We start from the raw sequence: 14659 nt of genomic DNA, 5'->3' as shown, positions 1-14659 counted from the left end.
CAATATAGCGAAATGATCAAGTATGACACACAGAATGGATCTGCTATCCCCGTTTAAATTAAAAAAAATCATTTCAGTAGGCCTTTAAGATCCTTTCATTTTCTCAAAAATCGACAGTGCGCCTTATAACCCGGTGCGCCTAATGTACGCAATAATTCTGGTTGTGCTTACCGACCTCCAAGCAATTTTATTTGGTACACAGTGTAATGATAAGTGTGACCAGTAGATGGCAGTCACCCATAAGAGATACGTGTAGACTGCAATATGACGCAAGTACACAACACCAAAACTATAAATGTGCCATTGAAAATAAAGAACATTACACACGACACTCAAAAATTTGTCAAAATGTTTTAGTAGGACTTTGAAGCCGCACCGCTTGATGGATTGTCGGCCCATTACGGCTACCGTAATCAGAGATAGTATTAGTATGGTGCGTGTATAAGGAACGCAAAATGGCACACATTAGCACACATATTATCTGCCGTTTTGTTTCAAAATAATATGCAAAACCAACTTTTCTTACCTTTTAGCACCTGCTGATGTGTATTTGAGATCTGCATAAGTCCTGAAAATTTGCGCACTTTCGCCACGTAGTACGTGCTGATGGCGTAGTTGATATGATTCTTATTTTTCTCTATCTTCTTGTTATGCGACATTCATCCTCCGCTGTTGCCATTTCTAATATAAAGTAGTGTGAAGTTCTAACTTATATCTGTCAGTAAACTCGCTATGGAAGCGCTAAAACATACCGGTGTGCTGAGTTTACATTATTCACCCACGGAACTTTAGTTATTAGAGTGTTTCGGTCGGACGGTTTTTCACGGGACACATTTCCTGATGAGATGCTGCTCCATTATCGATTGAAGTAAAGTCATTAAAACAGTTAGCTCCATCTTTTGACACTTTTTCCCCTCCCGTCCTTGCACGCTACACCGCTACAACAAAGATGACGGGGAGAAGACGCTGTTGAAGTGGAGGCACGTAAATAAGACCGCCCACAAAACGGCGCATCCTGAAGCTACTGTCAAAAAGCGGCTTGAAGATGATCTGTAAAACATAATCTATGCAACATTTTGACCAAAGAACCACCATTACATGTTATGTAGACCACAAGGAGGTGTTTTACATTTTGAAAATTATAATAATATGACCCCTGTAATGCGCTTTATAATCCGGTGCGCCTTTTGTATGAAAGAAGACCTGACTATAAGGCAGTGTGCCTTATAATCCGGTGCGCCCTATGGTCCAGAAAATACAGTACATTTTATTTTAGTAGCATTTCCCTAAGTCTTTCACAAGGGCTACAAAATCAAAACGAGCATACGACATGGTTCAACAACAGAAACATTGCAAATTAATTAATTCATTTTTCATTCCTTTATTAATTTATCTCAGGCAATGACATATAAAAAGTACAAGGTAGACAACACATAATAATATTACTTAATATAATGTAAAAAGTAATGTACAATATGTAAACATGATGATCCAGTTTTGCCTGAAAGAGAGTGGGAAGAAGATAACCTATTTAGTTCTCCATTCAGTGATTCATACATTGATCTTCACTGCTACTTTGTTCAAGGATTGTAATGCAAATGTTTTATCTTTGCGGCATTACCACACAATAATTGTAATAACTGTATTAGGGTTGTCCTGATACCAATATTTTGGTACCAGTACCAAAATTGGCGTTTTAGTCATAAATTTTACTTTTTGAAACAGATACCGATCATTTCCGATATTACATTTTAAAGCATTTATCGGCCGATAATATCGGCAGTCCGATATTATCGGACATCTTTAGTCTTACCTTATACACACACTATAATAATACCTGTGTGTTGAAGCACAGTACAATCCATCAAGCGGTGCAGCTTCATAGCTTACCAAAGTAGTACTAACACATTTTGATAGATTTTTTTGATTTTTGAGTTTTGTTCTATATTTTTAATGGAACATATAAAATGTTGGTGTTGTTTACTTGAGTCATATTGCAGTCTACACCTATCTCTTATGTGTGACTGCCATCATATTGCAGTCTACACGTATCTCTTATGTGTGACTGCCATCTGCTGGTCACGTTTATCATTTCACCATGTACCAAATAGTTTTGAGGTCGGTAAGCACAACCAAAAATGATTCCGTACATTAGGCGCACCGGGTTATAAGGCGCACTGTCGAGTTTTGAGAAAATGAAAGGATTTTAAGTGTGCCTGATAGTCCGAAAAATACGGTAATAATATTCAGCCACTAACTCAGCTGGTTATTAAAAAGGTGGTTTAATCTGGCTGCGTAACCCTTTTGTCCAAATTCTTACTATTTTGAGTTGAGGATTTCAGCACCAGACTTTAGAATGGGTAGGTGGACAGCTCCTGCTGTGCTGGACAGCTCCTTGCAGCATGCGACCGCGCGTGTTTGCATCCTTTTGTTATTCCGTCCAGATGAAGAATGGATATTGTTTTTTAATCATCAGCAATAAGCCAGAGGGACTCAGGCTGAGTTACACTTTTCTGATTATCTGCACCCTCCCTGCCCTCCATTGGAACCTTCCAACTATTTTCCTAATCCTTCTGATATTGCTTCCTTTCCGTATGCTTTGGCCTCTTTAAGGAAATAATCTGCCGGCTTCTTCATTCTTTCTTCCTGTAGTTGTTTTTTTTTCAGTTATTTACACCCTCATTTCCCTTTCTCTCATTTCCTTTATTTCCCTACTTCAACAGCGAGGATACAACAAAAGTGCTCGTTCCTCCACGCTCTTCTTCCAGCTGTCATTTTGTAGTTCCCTTCGGATGCTCTTTTGGAATTTTCCCTTTTCATTAAAGACCTGTCCGGAGAGAGCTCAGGTATTTTAAGTATTTATTTGAAATGTCAGATAAAATCTGTACAAAGACAACTTTCAGATCCTTATATTGCTTTTAGGAATGAGGAGTTGGGAGAAGTGTATTGTCTCCTGGGATACTTTATCTCAGGGGTGTCAAACTTGTTTTCATTGAGGGCCACATCACATCACAGCTATGGCTGCCATCAGAGGGCTGGTTGTAACAGTGAATAATATCCAAATTGTCTATGTATTTGATTATTATATATATACGATGTTAAAAAAAAATCTGTAGATTTTACAGTAAAAACTGGCAACTGATTCACCAGAATTTTACTATTAAATATACAGCTTTTTATTTTTATTTTTTTTTACAACATATTACGGTCAATAGGAAAACAGTAGCGCTGTTTTTTATTTAAATTCTGGCAACTAAGCTGCCAGTTTTTTTTTGTTTTGTTTTTTACCATGAAATATACGATTGTTATTTTTACATCATATTTCTGTAAATGCAAAACCAGTACCACTGTTTTTGTTTAATCTAGAAACTGAGGTGGCATTTTTTTACTGTTAAAAATGTGCTACTGTTTTTACATTACAGTAATTTGATTAGAGATGTCTGATAATGGCTTTTTTTGCCGATATTCCGATATTGTCCAACTCTTAATTACCGATTCCGATATCAACCGATACCGATATATACAGTCGTGGAATTAACACATTATTGTACGATATTTTGTTGTGATGCCCCGCTGGATGCATTAAACAATGTAACAAGGTTTTCCAAAATAAATCAACTCAAGTTATGGGAAAAAAATGCCAACATGGCACTGCCATATTTATTATTGAAGTCACAAAGTGCATTATTTTTTTTAACATGCCTCAAAACAGCAGCTTGGAATTTGGGACATGCTCTCCCTGAGAGAGCATGAGGAGGTTGAGGTGGGCGGGGTTGGGAGGGGGGGTCAGGGTAAGGAGTAGCGGGGGGGTGTATATTGTAGCGTCCCGGAAGTGTTGTATTTGTTCTGTTGTGTTTATGTCGTGTTACGGTGCGGATGTTCTCCCGAAATGTGTTTGTCATTGTTGTTTGGTGTGGGTTCACAGTGTGGTGCATATTTGTAACGGTGTTAAAGTTGTTTATATGGCCACCCTCAGTGTGACCTGTATGGCTGTTGACCAAGTATGATTTGCATTCACTTGTGTGTGTGAAAAGCCGCAGATATTATGTGTTTGGGACGGCACGCAAAGGCAGTACCTTTAAGGTTTATTGACGCTCTGTACTTCTCCCTACGTCCGTGTACCACTCCGTACAGCGGCGTTTTAAAAAGTCATAAATGTAACTTTTTGAAACCGATACCGATAATTTCCGATATTACATTTTAAAGCATTTATTGGCGGATAATATCGGGCTGCCGATATTATCGGACATCTCTAGTTTTGATATGTGTATTTCTGGTCTTGTCACCCCCTCCCGGGCGGAAGGGCAACACGGCAGTGCGGCTGGATCGAAAGAGACGTTGGACAAAACGTTGCTTTATTACAAGCGAGCGTCATTATACAGGTCTGCGGTACCTGGAGGAGCTCAGGTCAAAAAATGAAGGACTCCTATCTTGGAGGAGCCGAACCACCGTCTTATATTCCTTCTTTCTGTCTGGGTGTGTGTTAATTCAGGATAGTACAACCCGACCATGTACGGAGATGTTCATGTGTAAGTGAGTGGGAAGACAACAGATGTATACACCACTCCTCCATTATAGAGCTATAACCTTTGCATTCATAAGCCTGGTTTCATTGCTTCTTCTCGTCAGAGAGTTAATTCCAGTCCAACTAAGGCTCCTTAATTTATTATGAGCTCATCCATTATTTACTTAAACCTGGTGGTTCGCTTTCTCCAAGTTGAATGTAAACATTCACCATATGTAGAACATAATATGAGTTAATTGATTCACTTCAGATAAATCACATTGCAAGTGCTAAATGGTTGTATTTGCATTTCCTCCTCCGAGTATTGCGGGTGTTCTGATAATCAGCATAATTTCGGAATCTTTGTAAAGACAAACACGCCAAGTAATTATGCTAGCTATGTCGCTCATTTAAAAGATGCAATCTTAGTAGAGAGCTTAGTAGACCAACTTTGTTTGTGCTATTGCAAATCGTTGTTTGTGTTAAGACGATGTGTTTACGGAATGTTTTATGTTTTTTTGTCAATTTCCTCAGCTGGTAGAGCCTTTGACACCCAGTGGGACAGCACCTAACCAAGCCCAGCTTCGCATTTTGAAGGAAACAGAACTGAAAAGGGTCAAGATCCTTGGTTCCGGAGCCTTTGGGACCGTTTACAAGGTAAAATAAGCATAGTAGTCCATTGAAATTATACAAGGAAACATACTGTACATTGATATTTATACAGTAGCAAATGTGGGATGTTAAAGTCAGAGGACAGAGAAAGACTATACAAACGATCATTGAAGCTGGTGATAGAGGATGAAAAGAAAAGGTAAAAGGATTTTTTTTTCCTGGTCTCTGTTTGAGACCAGAAAAAAACCCTTGATCAACAATAAGCACACATGCTACGGCACACAAAAACTCGAGACTTGCAACAGGGAGAGGGGGGAAGCATCCAATCCAAGTTACCGCCATCAGGGCACTGCTCCGTAAGCCATCATTCTGCCAGGGGTAGTCTGGGGGTGCGTGTTTTGTCTATACACCTGGAGACGGCGCCACTTGGCAACTTGGAACGGAGTCAGCATCACAGGTGTCTGGGGTATTTCAGAGCGTCTTTCACTGCAATGGTCTCGCTGGGGTGTTTCTAGCATGACCCAGCCGAGGCCATTGCAGAGGGGGATGAATTATAGGGAATCGATTAATCAATCAATCAATGTTTATTTATGTAGCCCTAAATCACAAGTGTCTCAAAGGGCTGCACAAGCCACGACGACATCCTCTGTTCAGATCCCGCATAAGGGCAAGGAAAAACTCACAACCCAGTGGGATGTCAATGTGAATGACTATGGGAAACCTTGGAGAGGACCGCAGATGTGGGTGGAGACCGGATGCAATGGACGTCGAGTGGGTCTAGCATAATATTGTGAAAGTCCAGTCCATAGTGGATCTAGCGGACATTGGAGAGAAAGATGCCAGGTAAGGGCGCCCGCTCACTTTCCTCTTCGGTGCGGTTTCCCTCTTTTGATTAAATAATGGACCAAATCCGCAGCTGACGCTAAGACATAAGCGCTAAGATGCTAAGATATATATATATATGTATATATACATATATATGTCTTAATTAGATTATCCAAAAAATAGTGCTCGATACCGTGGTAGAGCGTAATATGTATGTGTGGGAAAAAAATCACAAGACTATTTCATCTCTACAGGCCTGTTTCATGAGGGGTTTCCTCAATCCTGAGGAGATTTCCTGAGGATTGAGGAAACCCCTCATGAAACAAGCCTGTAGAGATGAAATAATCTTGTGATTTTTTTCCCACACATACATATATATACATATATATATATCTATATACATATAAATAATGAATGAGTATATGCGTTCGGCCACCGTGTTCAATGGAGAAGTCTGATGTACAAAATGTGCAGGCAGCATACCCCTTCCCCTTCCAGCTGTCCTGGATGAACTGAAATTATTTTTTTCCAATCATTTTGGAACTTGCAAGCGTACTTCTTCTTCTTACTCGTCGTCGCCATGTCTCTTCTTCGTTCTTCTGCTTCGTCTCTGTTATGTTTTTGGACATTACTACTTGCCGTAGTTTTGAAGCAATGCATGATGGGAATCCGGATGTTGCGTGTCAGTGTATTAACGTGCCAGCTGGAATAAACACACGCTGAGAAATAGCTCCGTGCCTGCCTACTTTATGGGTTATAGATAAAGCTATGGATAACGGAGACATATATAATAGTCTCCTTTTCAGGTGAGAGAGGACGCTAAAGTAGTGCCTTTAAGGCACGCCCCCAATATTGTTGTCTGGGTGGAAATTCGGGAGAAATTCGGGAGAAATTCGGGAGAATGGTTGCCCCGGGAGATTTTCGGGAGGGGCACTGAAATTCGGGAGTCTCCCGGGAAAATCGGGAGGGTTGGCAAGTATGGTACCAGTACCAAAATGTATTTCCATACTTTTAGATACTTTTCTAAATAAGGGGTACCACACAAAAATGGCATTATTGGCTTTATTTTAATCAATCAATCAATCAATGTTTATTTATATAGCCCTAAATCACAAGTGTCTCAAAGGGCTGTACAAGCCACAACGACATCCTCGGTACAGAGCCCACATACGGCAAGGAAAAACTCACCCCAGTGGGACGTCGGTGAATGACTATGAGAAACCTTGGAGAGGACCGCATATGTGGGTAACCCCCCCTCTAGGGGAGACCGAAAGCAACGGATGTCGAGTGGTCTGACATAACATTGTAAAAGTCCAGTCCACAGTGGATCCAACACATCAGCGGGAGTCCAGTCCACAGCGGGGCCAACAGGAAACCATCCCGAGCGGAGACGGGTCAGCAGCGCAGAGATGTCCCCAACCGATGCACAGGCTAGTGGTCCACCCGGGGTCCCGGCTCTGGACAGCCAGCACTTCATCCATGGCCACCGGACCTATGCAACTCCCCCTCGCAAGGGACAGGGGAGAAGAGGAGAGAAGAAAAGAAATGGCAGATCAACTGGTCTAAAAAAGGGGGGTCTATTTAAAGGCTAGATTATACAAATGAGTTTTAAGATGGGACTTAAATGCTTCTACTGAGGTAGCATCTCTAACTGTTACCGGGAGGGCATTCCAGAGTACTGGAGCCCCAATAGAAAACGCTCTATAGCCCGCAGACTTTTTTTTGGCTCTGGGAATCACTAATAAGCCGGAGTTCTTTGAACGCAGATTTCTTGTCGGGACATATGGTACAATACAATCGGCGAGATAGGCTGGAGCTAAACCGTGTAGTATTTTATACGTAAGTAGTAAAACCTTAAAGTCGCATCTTAAGTGCACAGGAAGCCAGTGCAAGTGAGCCAGTATAGGCGTAATATGATCAAACTTTCTTGTTTTTGTCAAAAGTCTAGCAGCCGCATTTTGTACCAACTGTAATCTTTTAATGCTAGACATAGCGAGACCCGAAAATAATACGTTACAGTAATCGAGACGAGACGTAACGAACGCATGAATAATGATCTCAGCGTTGCTAGTGGACAAGATGGAACGAATTTTAGCGATATTACGCGATTTTAACAAAAAAATCTTACGATAGATTAAACATACGTTTATTATTGCAATCCAAGAACAGTTTGTCCTTAAATAAAATAGTGAACATACTAGACAACTTTTCTTTTAGTAGTAAGTAAATAAACAAAGGCTCCTAATTAGTCTGCTGACGTATGCAGTAACATATTGTGTCATTTACCATTCTGTCATTTTGTCAACGTTATGAGGGACAAACTGTAAAAATGTTTTATTAATCCACTTGTTCATTTACTGTTAATATCTGTTTTTTTTCTGTCTCAACATGTTCTATCCACACTTCTGTTAAAATGTAATATATCACTTATTCTTCTCTTTTTGATACTTTACATTAGTTTTGGATGATACCACACATTTAGGTGTCGATCCGATACCAAGTCATATTCAAAGTCCTCATGTGTCCAGGGACGTATTTACTGAGTTTATAAACATAATATGATTTTTTTTAAAAGGAAAAAAGATTGTGTGACGATAAAAAATATTGACGTAATCATAGTAGTATCGACTAAATACGCTCCTGTACTTGGTATCATTACAGTGGATGTCAGGTGTAGATCCACCCATGGCGTTTGTTTACATTGTGACGCCGGTGAGCTACTGTGAGTAGTGAAGCATGTTTAGCCATTCTTCAGCCTGCAGGGATGGAACTTGTAAGAAACATACTTTATTTGTCGCCATGGAGACCAGGATTAGTGATTTAGAAGTAGCTAAAACACTGCCGACTGCAGATGGATGTTAGCTGCTAGCTAGCTAGCTATGTCTTAAAGCACCTCTTCCTTTGGGTGTTTCAGTGCTTCACCTTTATCTTTACTTTTTGGGCCAAAATGCGTCCGTTCTCCCTTTTCTGTCTACACACCGTGTCTGCTTGTAAGTACTCTGTGATTGTGCGCTGCCGAACATGCTCCTCTGCTCGTAAAACCAGCAATGTCATGATGTGACGACGCGCCGTCATGCCCGGGAACCAGTACTTTACAAACACAGTATATTACAGTTTTTGATTCATTAGTACCGTGATACTATACTAGTACCAGTATACCGTACAACCATAGTATGGACATAGGAGTGCATTGTTTTGTATCTTGTACATTTAGCCCCTGGACTTCAAACTTTACGATTTTGGCCATCAAGTAATTTAGCTGTGCAGTTAAAATGATGATTATTGAAGAATGTAACGACAATACCTCCATTTACATGTTTTAGTGTAGTTAAATAATGCCTTGAAATGATGAATATGTTATTGAACATTTTGCAACAGCCCATTAAAAGTCCATTCTTGTTGTGGGAGTAGTCGTTACAAATTCAGGGCAGTTCCTAAGATTGTAAAATGTTATGAGCTCGCTGAAAAGGCCGAGTTTCACCACATGTAATCATCACAATTGCGGTCCGTTTTGTTCGAGTGGAACCTTGCTGGGCAATAATTACCCCCCACATACAGCTGGAGCAAATGAAATGAATGCCGTGATCAGAGGTGGTTGCTCCTCAGTGTTGGTGTGATGGGAGATGCAACACATTTGAAGCCTGTTGAAAAGTTGAGAGGCCCTCAAATTCTCTCTTTTTAAATGCTCCGGCTGAATTGGCGGCTGCTAAATCACGTCAATCGCAAGTGAAATTCAAATACTTCAAAATGATCAAATAGTTTTGCCCGCTTTTTGAAGGACAGAATAACTTTGAGTCATTCAGCGTGCACTTTATCTTCATTGTACTACTTCCCAGGCCCCATTGGGAGTGTGGCCGGCACGGAGGACGAAAGTGAAGATAAAATAGGTGACAAGGGTGAAGAAATCCTCAATTAACTAATTAAGATGGAGAGCATTTTTTAACAAAATGTAACTTTTTTTAGGGGGCGTGTGAGTGATTTATTAAATCATCCTTGACCACCGTTTTCACTGACATAAATCAATACTTTAGTTCTTGTGTGAGAAAACAATTCCAGCATTTAGACAAGCTTGAATATATATATATATATATATATATATATATATATATATATATATATATATATATATATATATATATATATATATATATATATATATATATATATATATATATATATATATATATATATATATATATATATATACACTACCGTTCAAAAATTTGGGGTCACATTGAAATGTCCTTTCTTTTGAAGGAAAAGCACTGTACTTTTCAATGACGATAACTTTAAACTAGTCTTAACTTTAAAGAAATACACTCTATACATTGCTAATGTGGTAAATGACTATACTAGCTGCAAATGTCTGGTTTTTGGTGCAATATCTGCACATCTGAAAACAGTTTCGCTCGTTACAGAAGCTACAAAACTGACCTTCCTTTGAGCAGATTGAGTTTCTGGAGCATCACATTTGTATATTTTTACATTTTATATATATATATATATATATATATATATATATATATATATATATACACTACCGTTCAAAAGTTTGGGGTCACCCAAACAATTTTGTGGAATAGCCTTCATTTCTAAGAACAAGAATAGACTGTCGAGTTTCAGATGAAAGTTCTCTTTTTCTGGCCATTTTGAGCGTTTAATTGACCCCACAAATGTGATGCTCCAGAAACTCAATCTGCTCAAAGGAAGGTCAGTTTTGTAGCTTCTGTAACGAGCTAAAGTGTTTTCAGACGTGTGAACATGATTGCACAAGGGTTTTCTAATCATCAATTAGCCTTCTGCGCCAATGAGCAAACACATTGTACCATTAGAACACTGGAGTGATAGTTGCTGGAAATGGGCCTCTATACACCTATGTAGATATTGCACCAAAAACCAAACATTTTGCAGCTAGAATAGTCATTTACCACATTAGCAATGTATAGAGTGTATTTCTTTAAAGTTAAGACTAGTTTAAAGTTATCTTCATTGAAAAGTACAGTGCTTTTCCTTCAAAAATAAGGACATTTCAATGTGACCCCAAACTTTTGAACGGTAGTGTATATATATATATATAAAACCAACATAACAAGGTGGTAATGGAGCAACAATCTTTGTTATCCAACACAACATCAGCAGCAAGCTGAATTGTCAATACCCAAACAAAAGTCCCCTAACTAGAAGTGTGAGGCGATCCTTCATCGGCTTGTGTCCCGGATGTGCCTCCTCCTTCACTGTAAAATAAGTTTACTCTGGCATGTTTTTCCAAAAATGTCTGGTCTCATAACTTAAGACTGTGGGCCTAAACAGCGTAGGCAAACAAACAAATTGCGTCCACTACGAGTGGGCCTGTTGCGTGTGATTTACTAAGACTGCGTGAGCAATGGAAAAGTGGTGCAGACCGCCTTATTGAAATGAGGATTTTGCGGTCACACGAGGCTTTTAGCACGGAGACACTTGAACATTTTCTGCACATTCATGTTATCAAGGTCCTACCTTACTAAAAAAAAACACCAAGAGACACCAAAACGCATCACTTGGAATTGTTTGAATCAGACCCTTAAGTCATCCAGCAGCTATTAAAATATAAAAGGAAGTTGCTGAAGAGACTATGCATGTCTAATATGCTTTATTTATGTCAGTGCAAACATGTACGACGGAGTCTGTCTTTGAAGCGCGAGCGCCTCTTTTCTCACAGCCGCAAAATAGTGGTCCCACAATGGTTAATGGTTAATAAATCATATTGCGCGTGCGGTGTAATTATATTGGCATTTCCCCCTCCCAGTATTGTGGGAGTTTTGATGATCAGCATTTATTTTGCATCGTAATGAAGACAGAGACGCTAAATGGATTGCGATCCTCATTCTGCTCACTCAACAGATGCAATCCACGCTTAGTAGATCACCTCATCAAGTCGCCAAATAAACGGCACGCCTCAGAAATGCTATCATCTATCAACATGAGCAGCAGTTTTTTTGACCCGGTTTTGCACTTTCACTCTGTCCTGGTGAAGATAGTCAGCAACCATGTACACTACCGTTCAAAAGTTTGGGGTCACATTGAAATGTCCTTATTTTTGAAGGAAAAGCACTGTACTTTTCAATGAAGATAACTTTAAACTAGTCTTAACTTTAAAGAAATACACTCTATACATTGCTAATGTGCTAAATGACTATTCTAGCTGCAAATGTCTGGTTTTTGGTGCAATATCTACATAGGTGTATAGAGGCCCATTTCCAGCAACTATCACTCCAGTGTTCTAATGGTACAATGTGTTTGCTCATTGGCTCAGAAGGCTAATTGATGATTAGAAAACCCTTGTGCAATCATGTTCACACATCTGAAAACAGTTTAGCTCGTTACAGAAGCTACAAAACTGACCTTCCTTTGAGCAGATTGAGTTTCTGGAGCATCACATTTGTGGGGTCAATTAAACGCTCAAAATAGCCAGAAAAAGAGAACGTTCATCTGAAACTCCACAGTCTATTCTTGTTCTTAGAAATGAAGGCTATTCCACAAAATTGTTTGGGTGACCCCAAACTTTTGAACGGTAGTGTAAATATTTACAATATTGCAAATCGTCCTTTTTTAAGTCCACAGCAAATCCCACCTTCTTTCCAGGCTCGTTTGTAGGCATTTTTGGACCCGAATTTAGCAACGAAACAAACAAAACTTGGTGAATGGCAAAAAAAGAAACGCTTAAGCACTAAAAGGTAATGGACTGTGTATGGACGTGTGCCCCGTGCAGCACAGGAAATGATGTCACCGAAATGGCGGCAATCAAAGGCTGCCAGGGGCACACAAAATGAATGAATGAAGCGTTTCTACACCAAGACATCGCACATTTAGCTCGATCTAAAGGTTCTCAAACCAAAAAGTTGGCAAAAAAAAAGCAGTTCGTAGATCGAAGTTCCACCGCAGTGATAATAAAGCTGCATATTATTGATTATTGCAAAAATAAATAGAGATGTCCGATAATGGCTTTTTTGCCGATATCCGATATTGTCCAACTCTTAATTACTGATACCGATATCAACCGATACCAATATATACAGTCGTGGAATCAACACATTATTATGCCTAATTTTGTTGTGATGCCCCGCTGGATGCATTAAACAATGTAACAAGGTTTTCCAAAATAAATCCACTCAAGTTATGGAAAAAAAATGCCAACATGGCACAGCCATATTTATTATTGAAGTCACAAAGTGCATTATTTTTTTTTAACATGCCTCAAAACAGCAGCTTGGAATTTGGGACATGCTCTTCCTGAGATGGGCGGGGTTGGGGGGGTTTGGGTAGGGGGTAACGGGGGGTGTATATTGTAGCGTCCCGGAAGAGTTAGTGCTGCAAGGGGTTCTGGGTATTTGTTGTGTTGTGTTTAGGTTGTGTTACGGTGCGGATGTTCTCCTGAAATGTGTTTGTCATTCTTGTTTGGTGTGGGTTCACAGTGTGGCGCATATTTGTAACAGTGTTAAAGTTGTTTATACGTCCACCCTCAGTGTGACCTGTATGGCTGTTGACCAAGTATGACTTGCATTCACTTGTGTGTGTGAAAAGTCGTAGATATTATGTGACTGGGCCGGCACGCAAAGGCAGTGCCTTTAAGGTTTATTGGCGCTCTGTAGTTCCCCCTACGTCTGTGTACACAGCAGCGTTTTAAAAAGTCATACATTTTACTTTTTGAAACCGATAATTTCCGATTTTACATTTGAAAGCATTTATCGGCCGATATTATCGGACATCTCTAAAAATAAACATCTATATGTTGGCCACCTAATAGTGTGTGTATCAATGTGTACACAAAAATCCAGACACACAATATATTATGCAGGGAAGTTTTCCCAAAAGTGTGACAATAGCGCCTCGCGGCTTTTGGTGTCATTCCAGGATGCAGAGAAGGCAAGCGACGTGCAGGCCGAAGGCGGTTTAATGACGTATCAGGCAGAAGAAAAGTAATCATGGTAGAGCAAGGATTAAGAAAGCAACAAAACACTATAGCATACACTCGATAATGAACCAGTACTGAAGGAGGGAACGAGGAGAACCTGAATAGAAATAAATAACAAGGAACAGGTGTGCTGGCAGGGCAAGAAGCAGAAAGTAAAGGTGCTTCAAAGCAGAGACACTGAACAGGAAATGCTGATAAAACAAGAGCACCAGGACAGGAAATTATACAAAACAGGGAAATAATTTTAAAAAAGTCCAAAGTGTCATGTGACATCATGACAAAGAAGAATGACGAACGTGTTTATTTCATATTTTTCCTATTGATGTAATGTCACTATACTTTTAGTGGTCCTTGATACATGTGCTGTAAATGTCCCCTTTATATTGATTTATTGTGTTTTTCCTTCTTCTGTAGGGGATTTGGGTTCCAGAGGGCGAAACAGTCAAGATACCTGTAGCGGTTAAAATCCTGAATGAAGCCACAGGACCAAAGGCAAACGTGGAGTTTATGGACGTAAGTTACTTTATTGTATAAATATTACAGTACGTGTTGTCTAAGGGTGTCCTGGTCCGATATCAGCAAAAAAAAAAAAACTACAGTTATCGGATGATAATACAGACTTGCATCTAAATGTTCCGTATCTCTGATACAATCAGCTGTTTTAGTGAAGTCAATTACAAAAGGTAAAAATGGTAGGTTATAGAATACTCTGAGCTAGCAGCTACACAACAGCTAAGCACACAAACTTGACGCACCTAATAAGTCTC

The 14659-nt window shown here is 39.6% G+C and overlaps 1 protein-coding gene across 1 annotated transcript in view; it reads left to right on the top strand.

Annotated features, from left to right (window-relative positions):
* The window catches only part of erbb4b (erb-b2 receptor tyrosine kinase 4b), a 1077295-nt gene that overhangs the window by 906534 nt on the left and 156102 nt on the right, over nucleotides 1-14659 (top strand). The window contains exons 18-19 of the mRNA XM_062068882.1: nucleotides 5039-5161; nucleotides 14307-14405. Coding sequence (XP_061924866.1) covers nucleotides 5039-5161; nucleotides 14307-14405 — 222 coding nt within the window. The remainder of the gene's footprint in view (nucleotides 1-5038; nucleotides 5162-14306; nucleotides 14406-14659) is intronic.

Source organism: Entelurus aequoreus, linkage group LG14 (assembly GCF_033978785.1).
Source record: "Entelurus aequoreus isolate RoL-2023_Sb linkage group LG14, RoL_Eaeq_v1.1, whole genome shotgun sequence".
Classification (NCBI taxonomy): domain Eukaryota; kingdom Metazoa; phylum Chordata; class Actinopteri; order Syngnathiformes; family Syngnathidae; genus Entelurus; species Entelurus aequoreus.
This window is presented reverse-complemented; position numbering and strand designations above follow the sequence as displayed.